This window comes from Aspergillus multicolor, assembly GCF_047715735.1.
Source record: "Aspergillus multicolor strain CBS 133.54 unplaced genomic scaffold BDW74scaffold_22, whole genome shotgun sequence".
In the NCBI taxonomy this organism is placed as follows: Eukaryota; Fungi; Ascomycota; class Eurotiomycetes; order Eurotiales; family Aspergillaceae; genus Aspergillus; species Aspergillus multicolor.
The window spans coordinates 273,588-297,493 of NW_027395973.1; the positions used below are offsets into that span (position 1 = coordinate 273,588).

The window sequence follows — 23,906 nt, forward strand, 5'->3', positions numbered from 1 at the left end:
GATAGAACGAGAGATAGTTGCTATTCGTTAATCTTGAAGTTTGCTACTGTTGTATTTCCCAAAGCCCTTCTAAGTCGGTTGTCTGTGGTAGGAAATCTATCCAAGGAGATTATAAGCGGCAACGCCTTCGGGCAGCTATTTTGCCTAGTAATACCTTAGGACTGGATGCCTCCGCAAGACGACCTCGAGTGCTAAGCATACAGGTCAGCTTTTAACCCCAATCGAGATAAATACGTCCTGGAGGCTAAGTAAGACTACCGAGCCTGAAGGATTAAGTGGATAGTAGAGTTTATGGAGGTTTTCAAAAGGTAATCTAGGTAGCACGGATGAATGTGTCTAATTCGGTCGAAGAGGGAAGGGCTGGAGGTCACTATTTGGACATCACAGTGTATTCCCAGGCAGGCCTAGCGCCTTGTCAAGATAGCAACGTCCCTTCCCCTCATCTCACCTTCCTTCATCAACCATCCAACTGCAAATGACAGAGAGCAGCTCCGAGAGTGATTATGGCAGTTCTAAGACCGGGTGGCAGCAAGTCCGCCACTATAATGACCACCTCGGCCTTCTGGTTGCTCTGGAACAATACTTCGAGTCCGACTGGGAACCTGACGCGAGCGATCTAGTTCCCATCCAGACCTACAGCCTGGTCCCCCTAGACCACGACCACGAACAACTCCAACATTATCTCTTGCAAACCTCCTGGAATGACGAGAAGATACCTCTGTTCGAGATCTACTCGTACTGCCCTATGGACGCCTTCGACTGCATAGAGCACAACCGCCGCGAGGTCGCTTACCGCAAAGGGCAAAGCCGGTCCGGAGCATCAGACGCTCCTCCTTTGATCCCTCTATTCTTCCACGCATTTCGAGGCAAGAGGCCTCTTGGCCGTGTCATTCTTCTACGGTCCCATAGCTACCGACTTGGCGGCGAGATCGAAGACTCCAGCTACGCCGAGGCGGGGCAAGGACCTGACTTTCTCGACTTCACCCGCAGCTTCTCGAGCACCCGTCCCGGCGTTGATGTCAGCCAGAGGAAAGTTTCAGGATTCTGGAGCGAGGAAGTACTCTACTCAGAAGCATTCGAGCTGTCAGTATCCCGCGAAACCGATCAAAAAGAGATTCACCAGCATGTGGTTAGCGATGTCTTCTACCATGCGAGCAATGTCGACGCCTGTCTTCAATTTGCGGTGGACACTGACGAAGTTCGCCCCCCTGACCCAGTTCCCGTGTTAGCGGAGACGATCCGTCAGCAGCTCGACCAGCAGTTCAATGAATTTACCCTTGACAAAGAGTTCCGAGTCTCCCATAACTCCAATATGGTAACCATTCACGAACAAAAAGAAATTCACGGAGCCCGACATGCATTACATAGTCCACGCTCCATTTCTCAGTCACCTCCGCGGCCCAGCCGTGCTACCTCTCCTGTAAACCAGTGCTTGCCTCTTCGCCGCAGCTTTGCTCACCCACCTCCCTGCCCCTAAAACACTAAACCTTATATTCATCATCCCAGATACAGGACCCAGTATATGGTCCGGAATCCGCCCTGCCCACATCAAGGCATTGAGCCAGCAACCATCTGACTACAAGGTCGGCGTTCTGCACACCTTATCCGCCGGCATCGACCAGGAGGAACCGCCTGCACCTCACCGTGTCTTCCCACAACTCAGAGAAGATCCAATCGGCACCGCGATTGTGATGCTCCGTCGTCCTGTCCGCATGTTTGCGGTTGTGCTGGACCGAGCGAACTTTGTCTCCGAGGCCGGTGTTTACTTCTTCCTGTCGGACTGGGATGGCCTACCTGCAACTGCGGCTGGTTCCGCGAGGGCCCGTGACAAACCGGATGTCTGGAGAAGCATCGGGATGCCCGAGGTGGCGAGGCGTTTGGCGATGCTGGCTGTTGAGGAGAGCACGTCGAATTAGGGCAGGGTGGAGCAAATTTCAAGGTTATCCCGTCCCATCTCATCTCGTCCGCGCGGATCCGCTTCTGTTATGGCACACCTACTATAACCTCATACCTCTTTGTCTTCTGTTAAGCACTGGCTCAGGCGCTTGGTGCCCGGAAGCTGGGCTTGAAATTCCTGCTCTTTTTATTATCAACGTAAATACCCCTTATTGATATCACATACGACCACAGGGTGTGGAGAACAGGGCTTCCCGTCCGCTCAGCCGTACTTAAGCCACACGCCGGCTGGTTAGTAGTATGGTGGGTGACCACATGCGAATCCCAGCTGTTGTATGTTTTTTTGTTTTATGTAGTACTTCGAACGGAAGGGTGGTGGCAATCCAGCCCTAAACTGGCCAAGATCCAGCACAGGTGTCTTGGTTTTTAACGGGCTTGTTGGTACGCCACCAGATATGGCGAAGAGCAGGCAGAATAACAAGAACGGGTGATCAAGGTGGACTACTTACTACCTACTCCGTACTATCCGTTGACCTCCATTTCTTTGCGCACCATGTCCCAAGAGCGATTTGCACTGCAGATCGTCTCCTGGCCACTACAAATGACGGGAAATTTGAGGATAAGGTAAGTCTTCCCAAGCTATATGCCGATCCGACTCCTGAAATAAACCTATTATAGCCCGGTTACTCGAAAACCAGTCGTCTAGCTCTGCCTCGTTTCCCATCCGCATTAGGCGCTCCTCCTCTGCCTGTACTGATATCGATATTCGATGGACTGGGAATTAGGTCCATGTCCATGTCCATGTCTAGTGTCTGTGTTCGTGCCTAGACACCTTGGCTGCAGTGCCTGCTGCCGTTGATGGAGGGGCCCGAACGCAGGAACAGAATCAGAATCAGGCAGGATAGCCCTAATGCAGCAAGGTGCTGGCCGGAGCCCCAGTTCTGATCCATGGAGTTGTTATTGGAGTTGTTATTGAGTCGAGGACCAGGAAATAAGGTAGAGGATCTCAAGTGGTAGAAGGATGAAACCGGGCTGTCCTTTTAGACCGGCGACTTTTGCGCCCGACAACCGCCGGTCCAACACGCTCCGAGCGGCGCAGTCAAGCATTGTGATCATCTGCCCCTTCACCAGATCGCATTTGCTGCCGCTCCTGTTTCATGGTGCAACAGCGAGATCTCAATCTCGAGTATGGCTGAGTCCCCTAGCAAGCCAGAAGAAGATGGCGACAGTCCTGCGCCGACCCAATCCTCCGCTTCAACCCAGCATGCGACCAGTCCCGAGGCAGAGACGAACGCGAACGCGATGCATGGATTCAAGCTCCTTGCCATTTTTGTCGGCATTTGTTTTGGCGCGTTCCTGATGTCGCTGGATATTTTTGTCATCGCAACGGTACCACACCATAAGACCAGCCTTGTCTAAGAAAATCCACTAACACAACCAGGCCATCCCATCCATCACGTCCGACTTCAACGATACCTCGCAGCTAGCCTGGTACCCAGCGGCCTACACACTCACAACATGCGCCCTGACTCCGCTGGCTGGGAAACTCAGTTCAACGTTCCCGCTTCGCTGGATCTACATCTCCTTCTTCTCCGTATTCCTCGTCGGCAGTCTTGTCTGCGGCTTCGCACCCAACAGCAACACGTTCATCGGGGGCCGCGCCATTGCAGGCATTGGCGCATCCGGCGTCGCAAGCGGCGGCTTCGTCATCGTGCTCACCGTCTCCCCCGAGAAATCAAAGCCACTCCTATTGGGAATATGCAGCAGCTGCTTCGCGCTGGGCCTCGTCCTTGCGCCCGTCATTGGTGGCGCCTTCACGGAAAAAGCGACATGGCGCTGGTGCTTCTGGGTGAACCTGCCCCCGGGCGCGCTGACCCTGCTCTCAATGTTATGTTTCTTCAAGCCGCCGTCAATCCAACGCGATCGAACCGTGACCCAGCGGATATTGAGCCTCGATCTCATCGGTTGTGCCATTTTCATCCCGGCGATCTTCATGTTGCTCCTGGCTATGATGTGGGGTGGGACCGAGAAGCGTTGGGGCTCGGCGACAATTATCGGCTTGTTTGTGGGCGCGGGCGTGATGCTCATCATCTTCGTTGCCTGGGAGGGCTATAAAGGCGAGGGCGCGATGATCCCGGGGAATGTCGTCGTCCGCCGCACTATCACTTTCAGCGTCCTCTTCTCGTTCTGCCACTTTGGCTCCGTCGGAATCTTGAACTACTACCTCCCCGAGTGGTTTCAGGCGGTGCAAGGTGCGAGCCCGCTGCAGAGCGGAACGCGTGTGCTGGCGTCGGTGCTATCGCAGATTGTCGGGACCCTGACGGCTGGTATCCTGGGTATGCTTTTCAAAACACATATTTGAGAATTGAGACTAACTTCAACCCCGAACAGCCCGCAAGATCCACTACTACAATCCCTGGCTCTACGTCGGCCCCATATTCATGTGCACCGCCGCGGCGTTGTACTCGCAATTCTCCACTTTCGACACGCCCTCCAGCCACTGGATCGGATTTCAGGTCATTGGAGGTCTGGGCGTCGGCATGGCGCAGCAGATGCCCTCGCTGATTGTGCAGCATACCGTGCGCGACAAGCCCGAGCTCATGCCCGTTGCGGTCTCGCTGAACCTGTTCTTCCAGTATCTCGGCGCGACGGTCACGCAGGTTCTTGGGGGTATTGTGTTCCGTTCAACACTTGGTCCGGAACTCGCGAATCATGCAGGTTTGGATGCGCGGCAGATTGCGGTGCTCGAGGATGCGGGGACGGCGAGTGTACGGCGGACTGCGCAGCAGAAGTTTCCGGACTCCTTGGATCTGATACTGGAGGCTTATAATGCGGCGATTACGTCGACTTTCGTGAGTGGTTCTTTTCTATGTTAGCGCTATCGGAGGGTTGAAAACTAACCGGTTGGTAGTTTGTTGCTGTTGCTACCACTGCTATAGCTTTCTTCTTGGCCTTTGGAGTCAAATGGGAGAGGATTACGGACAAGAAGACAAGTGACCCGGAAGGGGCTGAGACCGACGTTAGACAACAGTAGAGATGCGGATTCTTCTTTATTTTTCTATTGGTTCAATTGCATCTCTTCTCTTGATGGATTTCAAGTTGATTGGACGAGAGGAAAGAGCGATGGATTGTCTGGTACATATTGGGAAACACGCCACTTTCTACGTCCGATTCGACCTTTGTATATAATAGAAAGGATTACAATTTCGTGCCAGCCTATTATTATCTATAGCAGTCGTATAAACAGAAGCTGATCTCATCTCAGCCGACTTCATCAACCATGGTCACACTAAGTAAACAAGTTTACATAGAATACGCAGGTAGACAGGGACGCGAGCACTACTGATTTCTCAACTGTTTTATTCCAACCGTATCTCAATGACAAAGCAACTTGAGGAAAGAACACCCGGCTCCCTCGGACACAATCCCCTCACCTCCGAAGACATCAAACTTCGCCAACCCTGGTCTTCTGCGTCTTTCGTCTTCCAAATCCCAACTCGCCGTCATCATCTACGTCGCTCTCGTTGTCATCACTTACAACGAGATCGGTATATCACTAGCGTCTCGCAGACCTCGACGTCGCGAGACCCCTCCGCCTCAACTCCCGCTGGAGTGTAATAATACGCGCCTCCCATTCGCCTCCACAACCTGAATCTTCGATAACGGGTGTAAGGCCGGGCTTACCATCACCTGGATAATCAAGCAGTCACAGGAGACGAAGAGGGGCCTCGTCACCAGGACCCGCAGTTTGTATGGGGTCGCCTCGAGATCCAGTTGCTAGCTTGCATGGATCTTGCGAAGTTGGGCGATGGCGAGATAAGGCATGTTGCGGCGAGCTACGTATGGCAATTCCTTGGCCTACCGTAGCTATCTATTTGTTCATGTTCGTGCTAATCATCTCCCGTAACCTACGCAGTCCTTCTTCAACGCTCAATTCCCGCAAAGAACCACGTCCTTCAGCCCAACGGCGCCCTACAGCCCCCTCGTGGGCCGAAAACAACTAATTGAAGATCCTGCGCACAGAACTGGGCGAATGCAGAGGCTCTGGCATTACTATGATGGGATTTACATTCCACCCGCCGGTCATAGGACTGTAACAGGTTGCTTTCTGCTTCCATTCTTGGGGGGTGCCGCACAGAGGGATTCTGTATTAGTGGGCTTTCTGGCACGGTACTATGTGGTATTAAGACAGGTTGATTGACGAATCTCAGCCTGACTCTTCTGGCAATGTGGGCATTGACAGGATTGCGCTGTTGGTATGTGAGGTGGTCTTCCATTCACTACTTGGCTGCCATTTTAATACCGCGCTAAGACTCACTAACCGCTCGTCCAGTCAAATCAAGCTCCTCCGGCGATTTACACTCTCCAGTAGGGTGGTGGACAGAAAGTCTCCGTGTCGACTGTTGGCGGTCCTACCTACCTACCTCGCTAGGGGCGGCGGCGCTTGGCGGCGCAGACTGACGCAAGGCAAGCTTGAACAGGACGCCTTAAGCGAACTCATTCGTTTTCGATGCTCGGGGGCCATGCACAAGGTGCAGCGGCGGAGCAAATGTCACAACAGTAGTCCCGCGAGGCGCACTTAATTCCGTCGAAGCGATCGACTATCAGTCTCGGCTCGGGGGCGCCAAGCGTGCGCAGCCTGGTAGGCCGCAGGAAAGCAACTGAGAAGCAGCGTGAATTGCATGTTTTGGGAGGAACCGCTGCTTATACGGTTGGAACAATCTGATTGACGGAGAAGTTCCGTTGGTGCCTAGGATTATCTGGTCGGGTCAGGGTGCCCTGTTGCCAAGCTAAGTTCCCCTTGGGCCAGTGCAGTGAAGTTGAATTCTCGACTACGCTGGGAGAAATATGAGAGGAGATCGATAACATCCTCTATTTCGGCTTGAAAATCGCGTGGTTATCACCAAGAATTGTCGAAGACTTACCAAGAACCCCAAGCAATACTTGGCCACTGGGCGGCGTCCTTGAACAGTGGACACGGTAACACACTATTGCCACACGCCGAGCACAACCCAGATCGGCTATTCCAAGCCAGGCGGGCCATCAGTACTGATTCAGGCTATGCTGTGCGTCAGGCAGCTGAGCCCCAAGAAACGCCATCTCCGATTAAGCCTAGGGCCCTGCAGCCGACCGCAAACAAGTATCTGTCCACGAGCAATCAAGAGCGTTCTCCGCGTTTTATCACGGCCGATAAAGCCCTCCCTTGCTTGCCCGAGTCTAGCTTTATTTGATGCGCTTTGCAAGTGGGTAACCCTAGGTCAAAAGTGCCACGCAGACGCTATAGTAGGTGGGGCGCCACGGGTCGATCGGGATACCTTCCCGCCAGATGGAGCCAGTACCTAAACTGATACGTATACGGAAAATGCTCTCGCACACCTCATACCCCTGCAGCTCAGAGGAGGGGTAGACGACCTCCACGACTTACGTCCCGCGTGTTGGGGGCTGAATATTTGGGGCTATCGACGTCGTATCTTTTACCCCCGGGCGGCTACAGTGCACCAACTCCAGGCGAAAAGGCGAAAGGGAGGGGCGGCCCGAACCTTTGCGCCACTTATAAGACGATCTCACAGTCCCCTCTATTGATCTACCAAGTGGATGTTTGTTGCAGCCGTCGGGAAGACAATGAACGGAGAACGGAGGCTCCGCGCGGCATGCGACCGCTGCCACGAACTCAAGAACCGATGCACTCGTACCAGTGGGGCGGAGAGCCGGTGCGACCGGTGCGAGAGGCTCGATATAGATTGCGTGTACAACACCAGTGCACGGATTGGCCGACCGCGGACGTCGCAGAAAGGAGCTTCTGACAGTCATGCGAGACATTCTAAACGGCGGGTCGTTCAGACTGAGAATCGGCGTGGTACTGCAGTGCCGCATCCTGTTGACCACGTTGAGACAGTCTCTGCAGTACCAGCACCTACATTTGGGCACGACGGGCCCGGTCCTGGCAGTCCCGGCGATCTCGAGCCAGTGCTCGGGCTCCTGGATCCAGTACTTCTCTCTGAAGGTAAGGTACAAACACCTGCACACCCTGCATGCAAGGGCACAACAGCTAAAACACAACCAGGTGACAATCTAAACTGGGATCTAGGGTTCTATTCCCGGCAGCTTACGCATCTAGCTCATGATGATCCCGCCGGCGGACACGGGCATGACCACTACGTCTGTCATCCGATCGAGAACCGATGGGTATCCGATCTCTCTGATTCCGACCCCGGGGCTTCAGAAAAGGAGTCAGGCCCTGTAGTCATGTCGATCGGCGCAGATGAGCTCCTACGGCTACAGTCCCACCTGAGCAATATGCTGAAAAGTGCGAGCGAACCGTCCACCGGACCTCAGCCGGCACTCGACGAAGTCATGATGGCCTGCAAAGACCTGCTTGAGCTGCTCCCCATGCCAGTCCATCGCCCCAGCTCAGACCACAACAGGAATACGGCTAATAAGACGGCGACAACTGGACCCCCATTAACCCCAAACAGTATCAGCGCTGGACCCCGACAACCTGGCTACGACGAACCACGGCAAAGACAAGGAGGGCCGTTTGACCCGCTAAGAATAAACTATATCACCGTACTGCAAGTCGCGACATCATACGCATACGCTCTTCAGCTGCTAGACCTTGCCGTGGACCATCTTAAGACCCATGCTGGAAGTCTGGCGCTCGTGAGTATGGGCATCTTCAACCTTGCGTCTCAGCCGGCCATGAGCATCTCGGTTGGTGCTTATATGATCTCCAGTATGGTGCATCAGCTTCGCGATGCGATTAGTCTCCTTATGCCGGGGCAGTTGCAGCAGGAGGTGCCACCGTTGCCCCATGGCTTGTCACCACCGCCGCCGGCTACGGCGGCGAACAGATCGATACAGGCTGCGGTGAATATGATTTCTGAGAATGAGGCATCTTTGCTTGAGAAATTGGCGCAGGTTATGGTTAATCCATAAGTATGATTTGGAGTTTGGACGTCATGTCACCCTACTAGAATAGATAGACAGGCCTTAGGCTCATATTCCTCGTTACATCTACTCTGCTTAGGCCCCTCAATCAAGAATCTCGGGATTTTTGTCGCTCCTGCCTCGGGGGAAATGAACACTGATGGGCTAGAATCCATGACCACCCTATGAACGATAGCCAGGCAGTGCTCCACAGAAGAAGTCGCCGGTCCGGTATCTTTCGATATACCCACCGGCATGTCCGGAGGTTTCAGCGATGCAGCTCGCACGGCGGATTATGCAAAAAGATACAGACACATCGTGAACTTATGCGGATGAAAGTGGCAGCAGCCATGCCATCAAGCTGAGTCGACCCGTTAACCTTAGCAGCAGCTGATTTGGAATCCAGAACTCCCAGTTCCAACTCAAGACTCAAGCCACTGCCCAGCCGTAGCAGCAACCTCACACCCTACAATTAACCCAGCAGAACGACCATGACCACCGAGCCAAAACCCGCAATTCTCTGCCTCCACGGCCACGGCAGTAACGGCGCCATCTTCCGCACGCAATGCCAACAGCTCAGCAACGCCCTCTCTCCGCACTTCCGCCTCCTCTTCCTCAACTCCCCCATCACAACCCCCCAGGCCGGCGTCGGCGTGCACCCGCACTACGCACACATCAAACCGTATCGACGCTGGCACCAGGACCCCAACACAATCGGGCTGTTCGACGTCACAGCCGAAGACGTCGAGCGGGAGCGCCGCATTGTTCGTGAATCTTTGAAAGAAGTCATTGAGCGCGAGCGTGCAAGTGGGAGCGCTGTCGTCGGCGTCATGGGGTTCTCGCAGGGGACGAGAGTTGCGGTGGCGGTTTGTCTTGACCCCGAGCTGGGGCGGAACATCAAGTTTGCGATTATGGTTTGTGGGATTGGGCCGGAGTTATCGTTGGGCACGGCTTCAGGGTTGGGATCCCCTGGCAATGCTGGAGCTCCGCGGCCATCGCTGGATATTGTCTCTGTGCATGTGCAGGGGAGTGCGGATCCGTGGTCGGCTAAGGGGACGAGGTTGATGAGGCAGTACTTCAATCCGGGGCTGGCGACCGTGGTCAGGTTTCAGGGGGGTCATGAGATTCCGGTGAAGACGGGGGATGTGCAGAGGATTGCGGCGGTGATGGCGGAGTGTTGGGGATATGGCTCTGTACCCGACGTTGAGGTTGCTGATGCCCATGAGGTTACGCCTAAGATGGTGGCTGTTTAAATGGGTTTGTCTATAGTCATATAATGAATTGCTTCTATATAAACATGTTCGTTTTCCCGTGCATATCGAAACACTCCTTATTTCCCCTCGACCGAAAACTTATAAGTAGCAAATCGCGTATACAGTCCGTCCATACCCCAAATGGTCTTTCTGTGTCTCCATTCCGGGTGATGTACGGCATCTGGCCAGTCCTGCATCTCTAGAGATATTGCCCCATGTCGAGGGACTTTGCCTGCCCCCTGCCCTTTCTTCAACCGCATGTCCTCTATAGACTGTTAGTGAGAACCATTATATAGGCATAGGAACATGTTACCCATGTTATTCTCCCAGGTATGAACATGGAGAGCGTCGTGATCCGTATACAGCTCCATGGTAACCCCAGATAGCTTCGAGGAGAGAATAGCCACCGGCTCAGCTTCCTTGTCACCCAGCGGCTTATGGGCGAGCGCATAAGTCACGTCCAGCCAAGCACTGCCCTCCTGAACCACCTCCCCAACAGCCTTATCCACTGACCAGAAGTCGAACTCGCTCCCCTGTCCAATACTCCTGAGATCCCCCGTCGGAATCCCCCACTCATCAACATCAAACCGCATACCAGCACTCGGCAGTCTCAGCCGATGGCTGAGCACCGTACCCCCACCACCCCCATCCCCACCGTCGCTACTATTACGCCCCCTAAACCCATCCAGATTAAAGAAGACCTGCTGGCTCAGATTGATCGGCCCCGCTTTGAGCAGCGGTGTGACCCCAAACGCAACGCGCCACTCGCCCGGCGTCACCGTGTGCGTCACGCACGAGGCAAAGATCCCAGGGAACCCATTCCACCGATTATCAAACAGCACGAAGGTGATGCTGTTGTTCGTATGCACGGCGATGTCCCACGTCCGCCGGCCCCAGCCCCCATCGCCGCCGTTGAACTGCGCCGTCCCGTTGTGCGCGTTGCCGGTGACGGCGTACGTCATTCCGTCCAGGTCGTAGCTGGCCGTGCTGAGGTAGCCGGTGTATCGCCCTGGGCGCGTAATCAGACGTGCATTCAAGAGTCATTTTGAAGAGTTGGGATGGAAGGGGTGGAACCTATAACCCCGTTCAAGAACGGGTTCGACGGCAGCGATGGGTATGCCCTTGCGTCGTCCAGCCCCAGCACGATATCCATCTCCTCGCCGTGCGTATCGTTCAGCCAGAGGTTTGTAACCGCTGCGCCGTGGTTTGTGAATGCCAGTCGGATGCCCTCGGATTCGATGATGAATTTTCCTTCTTCGTTGGTGGGCCAGAGGGCTGTGAGGGCGGCGAAGGGACTGCCGCGCGTCCAGACCGATTTGACGGCGGCGAGGAGGGAGACGGAGAGTTTCCAGATGTTCATTGTAGTTGATCTATCGTGTGATAATCTTTGAGAGGCAGATGGATTGCGAAATATCATTTTCTGTAGTCGGTTCTGACCGGCGACTTTTGACACAGAAAGGGGACGGCGGCATTGGACATACAGGCGTCAACCCTACCATACCTAACAAGCCAGTGGATGCTATGGAAACAACTATACATTGAATCATCCCTCAGCCTTCAACCGGCCGCACAAACTTCAGCCTTCCAAATACCCCCTCCGCCGACTTCATCGTCTGCCCAAACTTGACCCTCCCCGCCGTCTCGGGATTCACCAGCTCAATCTCAAACGTCGCCACAACAGCCGCAACAAGACACCCCAGCGTCGCCCGCGCGAAATGCACCCCAATACAGCTCCGCGGCCCAGCCCCAAACGTCAGCATGGCATAGTTGCTCGTCGCCCCGCCGGACCTTGCCCTCCCCTCGCCCATCCACCGCTCCGGGTTAAACTCATCTGCATCCGCGCCCCAGAGCGTATGGTCGTGGTTCGTTATCTCGGCGGAATACAGGACCACCGTACCCTTGGGGACTCGATATCCCATGAGCGTCGTGTCCCGCTGCGCGACTTTGGCGAGGATCGGCGTGAAGGGGTAGCACCGGAGGACCTCGCTGCAGAAGGCGTTGAGGTAGGGCAGGGCTTGGATTCGGAGTCCGGCGTCCTCTGTAGATGCAACGTCTGTGCCGATTGCCACTGTGACCTCGTCCCGCAGGCGTCTCTGCATATCCGGCCGGCGCCCAAGCTCGTACATCGTCCATTCAAACGCCGTAGCGGTGGACTCCGGGCCCGCCGTGAGAAAGGTCATAACGTGGTCGACGAGATGGCGCTGCTCGAAGACCCCGCTTGCAAGCGCCACGGTGATAATATCCTTCGTTGTGCGTGTATCCTCGGCCTTTTCTAACTTCTCGCTCCGAGCCTGGATCACATCCGCCGTAACACCACGGAGGTAAGTCGCCGAGCTCGAGATCTCACGCAGCTTCTTGACCGGCAGACGCATGACCAGTCTCATATCGAAGTATCGGCTCAGCAGCCCGACCCAGCTGAATACGCGGGTCTGATCGAGGATCAGTTTTCTGCAGTGGTTGCGCAAAGCGTTGTCGGGGTGTTGGAGCGTGTCGAAGTCGTGGCCCATCCCCGCCAGCCCGATGTTGTCGAGCGTTGCCCGGGACACGTACTCGCGGAAGTTGATACGGGCGAACGGATTTGCGCGGAGGTCGGTAGCCATGCAGCTAGCCATTTTCTGGGCTTTGGCCCAGAAGATGGCCGTTAGGTGGCGGACGTGGGGGACGGTGAATGCGGGCATCATGTTCTTGCGGTGGAGCTTTTCTCCCGTCAGTGATCTACTGAAGAGGCATTGACCATGATAATACAATGAATGGTTGTGCCCACATACCTTGAACTCATCATTGCTCAGGAAGCCCAGATTGCTGCCGGTGAACCTCTTGATCGCAATCTTGACTAGATCTTGGTGCCCGAAGTCAAAGGCATTTACAGAAAGCAAGTCTCTAATTGCCGGAGGACTTGTCACCAGGAGGGCCTCGCCACTGAGGGCCGAGTAGATGCGGAGGAGACCGTCGTTGGGGGTGGTTTCGGCCAGTTCCCGCAGAGGGACCCATGCGTTGTCAGGGAACAGGACTGGGTAGTTTCCGGTGAGGATGTTTCGGCGCTATGTATCGTCAATTCTCAAAGTGCTTCTGATGCAAGCAGTGTTATGTAGCTCAGGGAACGTACCGATGGAGTTGGGATGTTGCGGAAGGGGGTGAAGTAACGGGGGTAGAGGACCATCCAGTAGACAGCAAAAGCAACAAAGGCAACGAAATGGACACCCAGCACTTGGAGCAGCAGCACCAAATGCTCCCCACCGATGAAATATTGATGGGCAATGCCGCTGGTGGTTAAAGTAGTGGTACACAGCCAGCCTTCGAGAAAAGAGATCATTTTGAAAGTAATTCGTTCGATGATCCTTCCAAGATACCTCAGTATCTCATCCCAAATACAAGTAGGCAGGACGCCACAGCAGTGCGCTTTTGTCCAAACTCGCTAGATATAGACCATTCTCATTCCTTGAAGGCTGACGGTGTGTTGATTGCGCCGGTATGGGCTGATTTGGAGGACCGGCGACTTTCAAGGAGATGGGCGAACGGGGAGACAAGGCTGACAGCGGGAATAACTTTGACATTATTGATGACGTAGGTGTGCTCGTCTCCTACCTAACTCTCATTTTCGCCCATCACTAGGAAGATGGGATTAATCAGGCAGAGTAACGATGGGGGCTCCTATCTAAATGGAGAGATAGGGAGCACCAAATATATCCTCTATCACAGGCTACCAATTGATAATGACAGTGATCGCCTCTTCAGCGTTCTGATATCGACTTTCCTACTTTGAACGTAACCTATCTAATAAATTAAATCCAACCAAACAGACAATATCATCAGACACGGCACACAAGCTTCTCCCCAGAAACCTTCTTCGCCTTCAGCAGCTCAAGCCCACTTAGCACCCCCCCAAGATTCTCCCCAACAATCCGATGCGGATGTGTCTTTAGCACACCCTGATCCAGCAACCTCTGCGCGAGCCTAAACCACTCGAGCCCAAACTCCCTATCCTCTCGGTTCCCCTGCCTCCCAAATGGCTCCGGCCATCCGAGCTTCTTCCCCAGCAGCGTAGGGCCCAGAACCCAGTCGGGAACCACCGTCTTCGGCCGCGTATGCAGGAACTCAGGGTATGGCTCCAGGGCAGTGTACTTACCTCCCGAGCGGCCGAGACACTTGTAGCAGAACTGCATTGTCTCTGGCTCAGAGATGCAGTCGAGGACGTACTTGAGGGAGTTGCGCGTGTGCTTGCGGATCTCATCTGCGCTTGTTTCTTTGCGGTAGTCAAAGACGGCGGTTGCGCCGTAAGATTCCACGAGGGCGAAGTTGTGCGGGGAACAGGTTGTTATGGGGTTGAGACCAGATCTAGGATGCGTCAGTGACGGTGTCGATTGTTGGAGAGTACCATACGGTACAGGTCCGCGCAAACCTACAGTTTCAGCAACTGAATCGCCAACGTCCCCGTCGCTGTGCTTCCACCATAGACCAGCACGTCCACCGACTTTTCCTCCCTCGCCGATGCCCCAGGCCACCCGGGTACGCCAAGCGACTTGAACAGCGCAAGCCCGATCGTCCCAATTCCACTTCCCAGCGTAACCGCCTCCTCAAGCGACATGTGATCTGGCACCCTCAGCGTCGTGAGGTCCGCCGCACCAACATACTCCGCGAATGCGCCCACTGCAGGAGTAAGAGCGTGCATCCCCGGCACTGCGCCACAGACGCGATCGCCTGGTTTGAGGGGCGTGGCGGTTTGGACCTTGGAGCCAATGGCGATAACTTCACCGGCGAAATCCATCCCTGCGATGCAGCCAGGAGTTGCGAGCTTGCCGACCATTTTGGTGTCAATTGGGTTGAGGGCGACGAGGGTACTCTTGACGAGGATCATATCGTCCTGTAGTGCGGGGATCGGGATGTCGGCGAGGAGACTGAGGGTGCCGTCGTCTAGAGCGACGATGGCGGATTGGCTTGGTGGTAGGTCGGACATGATGGGGAGAATCAAATTGGATGAAGGTATAATCAATGGTACTAGAGCAACCGATATTGTAGGTGCGGCACTTGAAAAAGTAGGGTATGTGAGAGCGTTAGGGATGGAATGGACTGAATGGACTGAATGCCTCTGCTCAGGCCGCGTGATGATACCCTAAGATTCCAGACACATAATCGCCAAGATGCTGGAGCCTAGTGTCAAGCTGAGTTTCGAAAAGTCCCCAGATAGCAAAATAATTTGCCGGTCCTTCTATAGAAACCGGCGCTGACTTGTGCTGACGGCCCCCAGCCGGCGTTCGCCTCAATTTGGCTCCATCGGCTCGCGCCCGGCGAGGTGTGCTTACCTAGGGTTAGCGGTATTGGACCTAGCTTCAGGATCACGAGTCCGGAATATCTGCTGGACAGTAAGATGCTGTATATAAATCTATAGACCCGCAAGAACATAGCATGAAATCAGGACTTACCTCGGGATTCAACTCCAATTCCCTCCTTAATTTTCCTATCTCTTTCACACTCAGATACCCAAACTCTCGATTTCAAAACTCTTGCCCACTATGTCGCCCAACAGAAACGAGCCTATCGCCATTATAGGCATGGGCTGTCGCTTTCCAGGCGAAGCTAGCTCCCCCTCCAAACTCTGGGACCTCCTGCACAACCCGCGCGACGTCGCCAGGGATATCCCACCCTCCCGCTTCAACCTCGACCGCTTCTACCACCCAACAGGCAGCCACCATGGCACAACCAACATCCGACAAGCATACCTCCTCTCCGAAGACGTGCGCGAGTTCGACGCAAAGTTCTTCTCAGTTCCACCAGGCGAAGCAGAGGCCATTGACCCGCAGCAACGCCTGCTCCTCGAGGTCGCATACGAGGCACTCGAGTCCTCAGGCCATACACTGTCCGACCTGTCAAACTCAAACACTGGAGCATTTGTCGGTCTCATGTCCCAGGATTACTTCGCGCTCAACGGGCAAGATGTGAATTCTGTTCCGACGTATGCTGCGTCCGGGACGGCGGCTAGCAATGCCTCCAGCCGCCTGTCGTATTTCTTTAACTGGCATGGTCCGTCTATGACGATCGATACGGCTTGCTCGTCTAGTCTGGTTGCGGTAAATGAGGCGGTTCAGGCGCTTCGAAATGGTACGAGCCGGGTTGCGGTGGCTTGTGGGACGAACTTGTGTTTATCAGCGTTTACATTCATCACGCTGAGCAAGCTCAGTATGTTGTCTCCGACGTCTCGATGTCATATGTGGGATGTCGATGCAGATGGCTATGCCCGGGGTGAAGGCGTTGCCTGCGTTGTTCTAAAGACTCTCAGCGACGCAATTGCTGCTGGCGATCCAATCGAAGCTGTGATCCGGGAGGTGGGCGTTAATCACGACGGTAGGACCAAGGGATTAACTATGCCGAGTGCAAAGGCACAGGCAGCGCTCATCCGAGATACTTATGCCAGGGCTGGGCTGGATCCAACAAAGCAGTCTGATCGGCCTCAATATTTCGAAGCGCATGGAACGGGAACGAAAGCTGGGTAGGTTGAAGCTTTGAAATCTTGTAAGACTGATGTTGCTGACGGTCCACATCCAGGGACCCTCAAGAAGCTGAAGCCCTGATGAGAGCATTTTTTCCGGGGCCTGATTCTGACGGCGAACTCTTAGTCGGGTCTATCAAGACTGTGGTGGGTCATACTGAGGGCACAGCAGGCCTAGCAGGTCTCATCAAGGCGTGCCTTGCTCTGCAAAATGCAACTGTTCCCCCGAACCTACTTTTCAATCAATTAAACCCGGACCTTGAGCCGTTCACAAGTCATCTGCGAGTTCCTACAGCCAACGTGCCATGGCCTGACTTGCCAGATGGTGAGCCTCGAAGAGCAAGGTTGGTTGAAGTGTCAAGTCTTCCTCGAATATCAGCTAATCTCGTGTCGATAGTGTGAACAGCTTCGGCTTCGGGGGAACCAATGCTCACGCTATCGTCGAGACATACTCTCCATCAACGCACAGTGAACCAGTCCCTGGAGAGACAGGTACCTCGGTATCATGCTGCATTCCAGCCGTGTTCTCTGCAGCAGCTGATAACTCGCTATCGGCACGTCTGCAATCCACACTTGACTTCCTGGATGAGAACAAAGAGGTCGAGATCACTGACCTAGCATACACCCTGAGCACCAAACGATCCGCGCTGCAGCGAAGACTTGCCCTCCCCGCCGCATCAATCGACGAGCTCCGTGAGAAGATCAAGTCCGCAATGGAGGCCGCTACAGAGAAGGACGCAGTTTTCCCCTCCACTTTAGCCATGCCTACTCCCCCTTCACTGCTAGGTGTTTTTACCGGTCAAGGCGCTCAGTGGCAAGGCATGGGTTTCCAGCTTTTATCGGCGCTTCCGCTGGCCCGGAAAACCGTCGAGGAGCTGGATGCGTCTCTCGCAAGCTTACCATCCTATCACCGCCCATCATGGACTCTAGCCAATGTACTTGCCGACAGCACTGCGCCGGTAAGCGAAGCGTCGCTCTCGCAGCCACTCTGCACGGCTGTCCAGATCATTTTGGTTGATCTTCTCCGCGCCGCGGGAGTTAAGTTCCACGCTGTGGTAGGGCATTCGTCTGGAGAAATCGCGGCCGCTTATGCAGCGGGCTTCGTCAATGCATGGGACGCTATACGCATCGCATATTACCGAGGGTACTACGCTAAGCTGGCGGCGGGACCTGCGGGAGAGAGAGGCGCAATGTTGGCGGCCGGGACATCGTTCGAGGATGCCAGTGAGCTCTGTCACATTGATGACTTTGACGGGCGGATATGTGTGGCTGCTCATAACTCCCCGACTAGCGTGACGTTGTCGGGTGACATTGACGCTGTAAACCAGGCACAGGGCGTGCTGGAGGAGGAGGAGAAATTTGCACGGGTCCTAAAGGTCGACACTGCTTATCACTCGGCCCACATGGCTAAATGCTCAGCGTCATACCTAACCGCATTGCGAAACTGCAAGATCCAAGTCCAAGAGCCTATGCCCGATGCAGCGCACTGGTTCAGTAGTGTCCGAGACGGTCAGGCGATCAGCAGTCCGGATGGGCTGGACGGCGAATACTGGGTTCAGAACATGGTCCAGCCGGTGTTGTTCTGCGAGGCAGTGCAAGCATGCCTTACATCTGACCTTGGCAGCGCCATTAACTGTGGTGTAGAGCTTGGACCGCACCCCGCTCTCCAAGGGCCTGCGAAGGAATGCATCCTTGCCGCCGCGGATCGAGAAATGCCATATACCGGCACCTTGACCCGTGGCAAGAGCAGTGCAACGGCGTTCTCTGACGCACTTGGGTTCCTCTGGAGCCGTTTTGGCCCTGCTGCGGTAAATCTCGGGGCCTTCCAGCGCACAAATTACTCGGATACCCCGAGTACCATGGTCCGCGGTTTTCCAACATATCCATGGACGCACGATAGGGGGTATTTTGCGGAGTCGAGACTCATTAAGACGTTCCACAACCACCCGATGCCTTTCCATGACCTACTAGGCATCCAGACGGCAGATGGCGCAACGGAGGAATGGAGATGGCGGAACATCCTGAAGATGGAAGAACTCAAGTGGTTGTCGGGCCACTCGCTGCAAGGCCAGGTTGTCTTTCCAGCAACGGCTTATATCTGCCTTGCCATGGAGGCAGCACTGCAGCTGGCTCAGGGAAGACCTGTGCGATCAATCGATCTCTTCGATCTCGAAATTCGCAAAGCAATCGCCCTCCACGACACTTCAGGTACCGAGCTTCTCACATCCATGACCAAGGTGTCTATTCCCGAGGCTAATAGCGAGTCGAGGGAGATCACCGCGGACTTTGCAGCTTTCTCAACCGTCAGTAAGGACGCTGCCAACCTTGCGCTCAACTGCTGCGGTCGCGTGCGTGTACTACTAGAGGACGGGATCGAAGATGACGAAGGCAACGGCCCGGCTTCCGCATTTCATTTCTCACCTCGATTCCCCCCTCTCGGCAAGCTGGCCGCGGTTGACGTCGACAGCTTCTACAAGATCCTGCGGGATGACTTCGGATTCGGATACGAGGGCCCCTTCCGCGCGCTCACGAACGTCTCCCGCAAAGCTGGCTTCGCAACGGGAACAATCCAATGCGAAAAGTTCGACAGTTCTGAAACACCTCTCCTCTTCCACCCCGGTATGCTGGATAGTGCATTACAAGGACTGAATGCTGCCCACAGCGCGCCTGGAGATGGACGCCTCTGGACGATCGTCGCGCCGACCTTCTGTCGCCGGGTCTCGATCATCCCGGGTCTCTGCGGTAGTAACATGACCGATCAAGTCGAGATCGACTGCACTATCACTGATCCTCGCGATACCCACGTTACTGGAGATGTAGAGGTCTTCTCGGGGAATTTTAGAGAGAAGATTATCGAGGTGGAGGGACTCACCTTCTCCCCGTTCGCGGGCGCGACTGTTGAGAACGACCGGTGTCTTTTTCAAGAGTCGTTCCTGTGCCTGGACCAGCCAAACGCGGATGTGATCTTTGGGGACCGACAGGCCACTCTCCAGGAGAGCAGGAAGGCTCTTGACGCCGAGCGCGCGGCGTTCTATTACCTCAAGACCTTCCATCTCTCTGTTAGTCCAGAGCAGCGCGAGACCCTCCCATGGTATCGACAGGCCTTGCTGAGGAATGCCGAGCGGCTGTTCCACATCGTCAATGATGGGCGACATCCGTTCGCCGCGCAGTCCTGGGCCACCGATACCAGAGAGGATATCTTCAAAATAATGGACAGTTACCCGTCGACAGACGCCGATTTCAATCTGACCAAGGCTGTTGGAGAGCATCTGCTTCTGCCTTCGGTGCTGAATGGGGACACCAGCATACTGCAATATATGACCAAGGACAACTATCTTGAGCAGTACTATGTTGACGCCATCGGGTTCCAGCTGCTAAACTTCCTCATTGCTGGCGTGGTGGAACAACTCTGTCTCAAATTTCCACGTATGAACTTCCTTGAGGTGGGCGCCGGGACTGGAGGCGCGACCAAGGCAATCCTAGAGAAAATCGGGCATTCATATGCATCCTATACCTATACCGATATTTCCAGCGCCTTCTTCGGCCACGCTGCAGAGCACTTCCAGTCGCACGCCGGCAAGGTGATCTTCAAAACACTGGATATTACCAAGGACCCTGCTCGTCAAGACTTTATACCGCACAGCTATGATGTTGTGGTTGCCTCGAATGTCTTACACGCGACCGAGTCGTTGAAATCCGCTCTTGAGCATACACGAAAGCTTCTGCGCCCTGGAGGCTACCTGGTAATGGTTGAGATCATTCGCAATGACGTGATGCGCCATGGTCTCGTCATGGGCGGTCTTCCAGGCTGGTGGGTTGGTGAGAACGATGGCCGTCACGGAGGCCCAAGCATCACCCTTGAGGAGTGGGATAAAATTTTTCGGGAGACTGGCTTCAGTGGAATCGAGACCAACTCCCCCATGCGCGACCCAGTCGGCGTGCCCGGTTCCATTATTGTTTCTCGAGCTCAGACTGATACTGTAGCACAACTCAGCAAGCCCCTTAGCTGCTCGGAATCTAATACGACAAAAGCAGACAACTCTCTGCTACTGATGATAGGTGGTAGCAGCCCCTTTGTATCGCCGTTTCGGGACCAACTCTGTCTTATTTTGAGGTCGCACTTCGCCGATATTATCAAAGTGGACCATTTGGCGGACCTCCCACCCCTTCCTGAGAGCTACCACGTTCTCAGTCTGGTGGAGTGCGACGCGAATCTGTTCGAAGACATGAAGGAGACCGTCTTTGCCAACCTTAAGACTGTGCTGGGATCTGCCTTGAGTGTACTCTGGATGCTCCAGGGTCGTCGATCGAACAATCCTCATGCCGGAACAACCCTCGGACTTTTCAGGACACTCTTCTACGAAGTGCCAGGGACACTCTTGCAGACACTGGATGTCAAAGCTGTCAATATGGATGACTGCCAGGTCGTTGCAACGTCAATGTGCCGGCTCAAGCTCCAGTCGGACATGGCCAGACGTGGTGAGACGGATGTGATCCTCTGGGAATTCGAACCGGAACTCGTTCTCGACGACGGCCAGCTCTATGTATCGAGGGTTCGTCCGCATGAGGGACAGAACGATCGGTACAACTCCTCCAAGCGATCAATTACTCGCGACGCGGACGTTCACGCAACACATTTGGCACTTGATCTGGTCGACGGCTCGTACCTGCTACGAGAGCAGCACGCGATAGAGCGAGACGCACCGGAACTAGTTAAGATCCGTGTGTCTTGCTCTTTCCTCTCGTCCATTAAGACTCCAGTGGGCTATGTATTCGTCAGTCTGGGGAAGGATGTCAACACAGGAGAAAAGACGCTCTGTTTCTCCAGCTGCAATGAGTCCATCGTCAAGGTCCCCAAGACCTGGACGATGCCGATAAACCTCGAGGAGGACGAGCTAGAGGTCGACGGCCAGCTCATGTCGTTCATCATTGCCGATCTCACGGTCCAGTGGGTCTTGCAGATGCTGCCGCCGACCGGAACCGTGCTGGCGTACGAGCCAGATCCAGTCGCGGCATCTCTGCTGTCTCAGCAGTTAAGTCGACTCGGCAGGAAGGCCCTCTTCGTGACTTCTAGTCCTGGAATGTCCGGTCGGAACTGGATATACCTCCATCCGCACAGCGCCCAGCGAGCCATCACAGCCCTCCTACCACCAGATGTGACCCTGTATGTCGACGCCTCAAAGACGCAGGATGAATCAAATTCCCAATTTCTCGGAGCGAAGATTTCGGCCGCCCTATCATCGGTGTGTGAGAAGGTAAATATTTCTAGCTTAACCGCATCGGAAGCGTCTGTCCTTCCGCACGATGCACCGAAAGCCATCAAGGAGCTGCTCCGCCGCGTTGCGACTTTCGCGTCTACTTTGCTCTCTGCTCAAGCAACTCCAGAGGGCGCGCCACTCGATATCCTGACGCTGAAGCGAGTGGTTACAAACTTCGCTGTGCCGAATCCGAGCTCACTGGTTTACTGGCAGTTGGACCGGTGTGTTTCGCTCTCCGTCGAGCCGGTCAGTCAACGTGGTGATCTTTTCCGACCTGACCGTACCTACTGGCTAGCTGGTCTCGCCGGGGATACTGGTCGCTCGCTAGCTGATTTTATGATTGCCCACAATGCCCGGAATGTTGTGCTAAGCAGCAGGAAGCCCGCTGCTGACGAAAGCTGGGTGGAATGGCACAAGGCCCGGGGGGCCACAGTAAGGTATTTCGGAGGGTAAGCAAATGGCACCATGACCCACGTGGGTAGATAAACTCGCTGACCACCCTCTCTTCTTATCTAGGGATATCACCAACTTTGAATCCATGAAGCAGATCCACGACAGTATCAAGGAGTCGATGCCGCCAATCGGGGGCGTTGCAAACGGCGCAATGGTTCTGCGAGATAGCTCCTTTATGAAAATGGACTTTGACGACTTTCAAGCGGTACTAGGTCCCAAGATTCAAGGCACGATCAACCTCGACCGGCTATTCTCCGACCCCAACCACCCACTCGACTGGTTCATCGGGTTCAGCTCAATCGCCGCAACTGTCGGCAACCCAGGCCAATCCGCCTACACCGCTGGCAACTGCTTCATCAAGGGTCTTGTCGAGAGGCGGCGGAAGCAAGGCCTGGCCGGCTCCGTCATCGACATCACTCGCCTAGTGGGGCTGGGCTTCATCGAGCGCGAGAGCCACGGCCGGTTGACGAAGGAGCATCAGGAGCGCTTGACGACGCGGTCAGGCACGATTGCAATGAGTGAAAATGACCTGCACCAGCTGTTTGCGGAGGCGATTCTCTCCGGACGTCCTAGCCTCGGGCTCAATCCGGAGATTATCACGGGTCTATCGCCCCTCACTGTCGAGCAGGCCAAAGACGCGTATTGGAAGACCAATGCGAGGTTGTCGCTGCTTATCAGGGAGCTCGGTCAAGGTGATTTGGCCCAGGGCGGGGAGAGGGGCAACGCGGTTCCTTTGCGACAGCTGCTCGATACTGCGCAGACGATGGCGGATGCAGCAAAGGTGCTTTCGGGTGCCTTCAAGGGGAAGCTGCAGGCGTTGAAATTCTTGTCGGATTCGGATAGCTTGTACGACTCGACGCCTCTGGTAGACATGGGGGTTGACAGTCTGGTGGCTGTGGAGGTGAGATCTTGGTTCTTGAAGGAGCTCGCAGTCGACGTACCCGTCATGAAGATTTTGGGCGGGGCCTCCATCGCGGATCTGGTCGAGGTTGTTGTGCAGAAGCTTCCCAAGGGCCTGTTGAGTCGGTTGGATCCTGAAGGGCAGCACAGTAGCAGTAATGCTGTCGCTGACAACGATGCGAGAGTAATGGTGGAAGCAAAGACCAACGGTGTGGAGGATGTTGGTTCTGATGGGGTCGATAACACTCATTACGCCCACAGCACTAACGGCGTCAACGGCACCCATGACAGTGACAGTGATAGTGACAGTGCCACGAATCCCATCGGCACAGGCGGTACCGTGGTCTTTGAGGAGAAGTTGATGGTCAAGGCGATGAATGGTGTTGCTCCGATTATCCTCAGTGAGCAGGAGATCGTCTGAAACCTGCTTTGGCAGTACCTACTAATTCGTATATATATATATATAAATCAGCGCGGACCCATCCAGTGCAGTTGAATAAACGAACTTCACCAATGATTACGGGCCTCAATTTGGGGTATACTTTCCGGGTAGCATTTGGTCTTGGGATAGACTAGCCCACTCCTGCGCTGTGCTAAATGACCCTACAGGACGCCAACAGTGCTATCGTAATACTATGATATCTAGTGCTCGGACGGACAGGACCGAGAGAGAGCAACGGCCCCACCCTATTGAATACTCGCTCCGTTCAGGAAGCATAGTGAGGATGAAAAAGG

General features: G+C 54.7%; 8 protein-coding genes across 8 annotated transcripts; 5 read left to right on the forward strand and 3 right to left on the reverse strand.

The window, feature by feature from the left end:
• Nucleotides 1-475: 475 nt before the first annotated feature.
• On the forward strand, nt 476-1,916 carry BDW74DRAFT_180477 (uncharacterized protein; the record flags this gene model as incomplete). The annotated part of the gene is made up of 2 exons (XM_073729762.1): nt 476-1,287; nt 1,430-1,916. The coding sequence occupies 2 exons, from the start codon at nt 476-478 to the stop codon at nt 1,914-1,916; spliced, it is 1,299 nt and encodes a 432-aa protein (XP_073581505.1).
• A 681-nt stretch (nt 1,917-2,597) lies between these two features.
• BDW74DRAFT_57405 (MDR family MFS transporter) lies at nt 2,598-5,161 on the forward strand. The gene is made up of 4 exons (XM_073733199.1): nt 2,598-3,285; nt 3,338-4,232; nt 4,288-4,748; nt 4,808-5,161. Exons 1-4 carry the CDS (start codon nt 3,085-3,087, stop codon nt 4,928-4,930), a joined length of 1,680 nt encoding a protein of 559 aa, XP_073581506.1. The 5' UTR covers nt 2,598-3,084; the 3' UTR covers nt 4,931-5,161.
• Nucleotides 5,162-7,518: 2,357 nt separating this feature from the next.
• Nucleotides 7,519-8,832, forward strand: BDW74DRAFT_180479 (Zn(II)2Cys6 transcription factor domain-containing protein; the record flags this gene model as incomplete). The annotated part of the gene is made up of 2 exons (XM_073729763.1): nt 7,519-7,900; nt 7,961-8,832. The coding sequence occupies 2 exons, from the start codon at nt 7,519-7,521 to the stop codon at nt 8,830-8,832; spliced, it is 1,254 nt and encodes a 417-aa protein (XP_073581507.1).
• A 482-nt stretch (nt 8,833-9,314) lies between these two features.
• Nucleotides 9,315-10,076, forward strand: BDW74DRAFT_180480 (putative oxidoreductase; the record flags this gene model as incomplete). Its single annotated transcript, XM_073729764.1, has 1 exon — nt 9,315-10,076. The coding sequence occupies one exon, from the start codon at nt 9,315-9,317 to the stop codon at nt 10,074-10,076; it is 762 nt and encodes a 253-aa protein (XP_073581508.1).
• A 77-nt stretch (nt 10,077-10,153) lies between these two features.
• Nucleotides 10,154-11,436, reverse strand: BDW74DRAFT_180481 (putative aldose 1-epimerase family protein; the record flags this gene model as incomplete). The annotated part of the gene is made up of 3 exons (XM_073729765.1): nt 10,154-10,341; nt 10,390-11,085; nt 11,151-11,436. The coding sequence occupies 3 exons, from the start codon at nt 11,434-11,436 to the stop codon at nt 10,154-10,156; spliced, it is 1,170 nt and encodes a 389-aa protein (XP_073581509.1).
• A 41-nt stretch (nt 11,437-11,477) lies between these two features.
• On the reverse strand, nt 11,478-13,552 carry BDW74DRAFT_157565 (cytochrome P450). Its single transcript, XM_073725167.1, has 3 exons — nt 13,183-13,552; nt 12,845-13,117; nt 11,478-12,772 (listed from the first exon to the last, which is right to left on the reverse strand). The coding sequence occupies exons 1-3, from the start codon at nt 13,387-13,389 to the stop codon at nt 11,627-11,629; spliced, it is 1,626 nt and encodes a 541-aa protein (XP_073581510.1). The 5' UTR covers nt 13,390-13,552; the 3' UTR covers nt 11,478-11,626.
• Nucleotides 13,553-13,885: 333 nt separating this feature from the next.
• Nucleotides 13,886-15,030, reverse strand: BDW74DRAFT_169356 (zinc-binding alcohol dehydrogenase family protein; the record flags this gene model as incomplete). The annotated part of the gene is made up of 2 exons (XM_073726981.1): nt 13,886-14,411; nt 14,480-15,030. The coding sequence occupies 2 exons, from the start codon at nt 15,028-15,030 to the stop codon at nt 13,886-13,888; spliced, it is 1,077 nt and encodes a 358-aa protein (XP_073581511.1).
• A 100-nt stretch (nt 15,031-15,130) lies between these two features.
• On the forward strand, nt 15,131-23,592 carry BDW74DRAFT_186745 (putative polyketide synthase; the record flags this gene model as incomplete). The annotated part of the gene is made up of 6 exons (XM_073731317.1): nt 15,131-16,560; nt 16,617-16,904; nt 16,958-20,003; nt 20,034-20,141; nt 20,172-22,267; nt 22,335-23,592. Exons 1-6 carry the CDS (start codon nt 15,587-15,589, stop codon nt 23,590-23,592), a joined length of 7,770 nt encoding a protein of 2,589 aa, XP_073581512.1. The 5' UTR covers nt 15,131-15,586.
• Between the last annotated feature and the right edge of the window lie 314 nt (nt 23,593-23,906).

What these genes read in the sequence shown, in the direction of transcription:
- BDW74DRAFT_57405 (XM_073733199.1), top strand. Translation starts at nt 3,085, where the DNA reads ATGGCTGAGTCCCCTAGCAAGCCAGAAGAAGATGGCGACAGTCCTGCG. An exon ending in ATATTTTTGTCATCGCAACG is followed by an intron (nt 3,286 to 3,337) that starts GTACCACACCAT and finishes TAACACAACCAG; the next exon opens with GCCATCCCATCCATCACGTC. An exon ending in CCTGACGGCTGGTATCCTGG is followed by an intron (nt 4,233 to 4,287) that starts GTATGCTTTTCA and finishes AACCCCGAACAG; the next exon opens with CCCGCAAGATCCACTACTAC.
- BDW74DRAFT_157565 (XM_073725167.1), bottom strand. Translation starts at nt 13,389, where the DNA reads ATGATCTCTTTTCTCGAAGGCTGGCTGTGTACCACTACTTTAACCACC. An exon ending in GCAACATCCCAACTCCATCG is followed by an intron (nt 13,118 to 13,182) that starts GTACGTTCCCTG and finishes GACGATACATAG; the next exon opens with CGCCGAAACATCCTCACCGG. An exon ending in TGAGCAATGATGAGTTCAAG is followed by an intron (nt 12,773 to 12,844) that starts GTATGTGGGCAC and finishes ACGGGAGAAAAG; the next exon opens with CTCCACCGCAAGAACATGAT.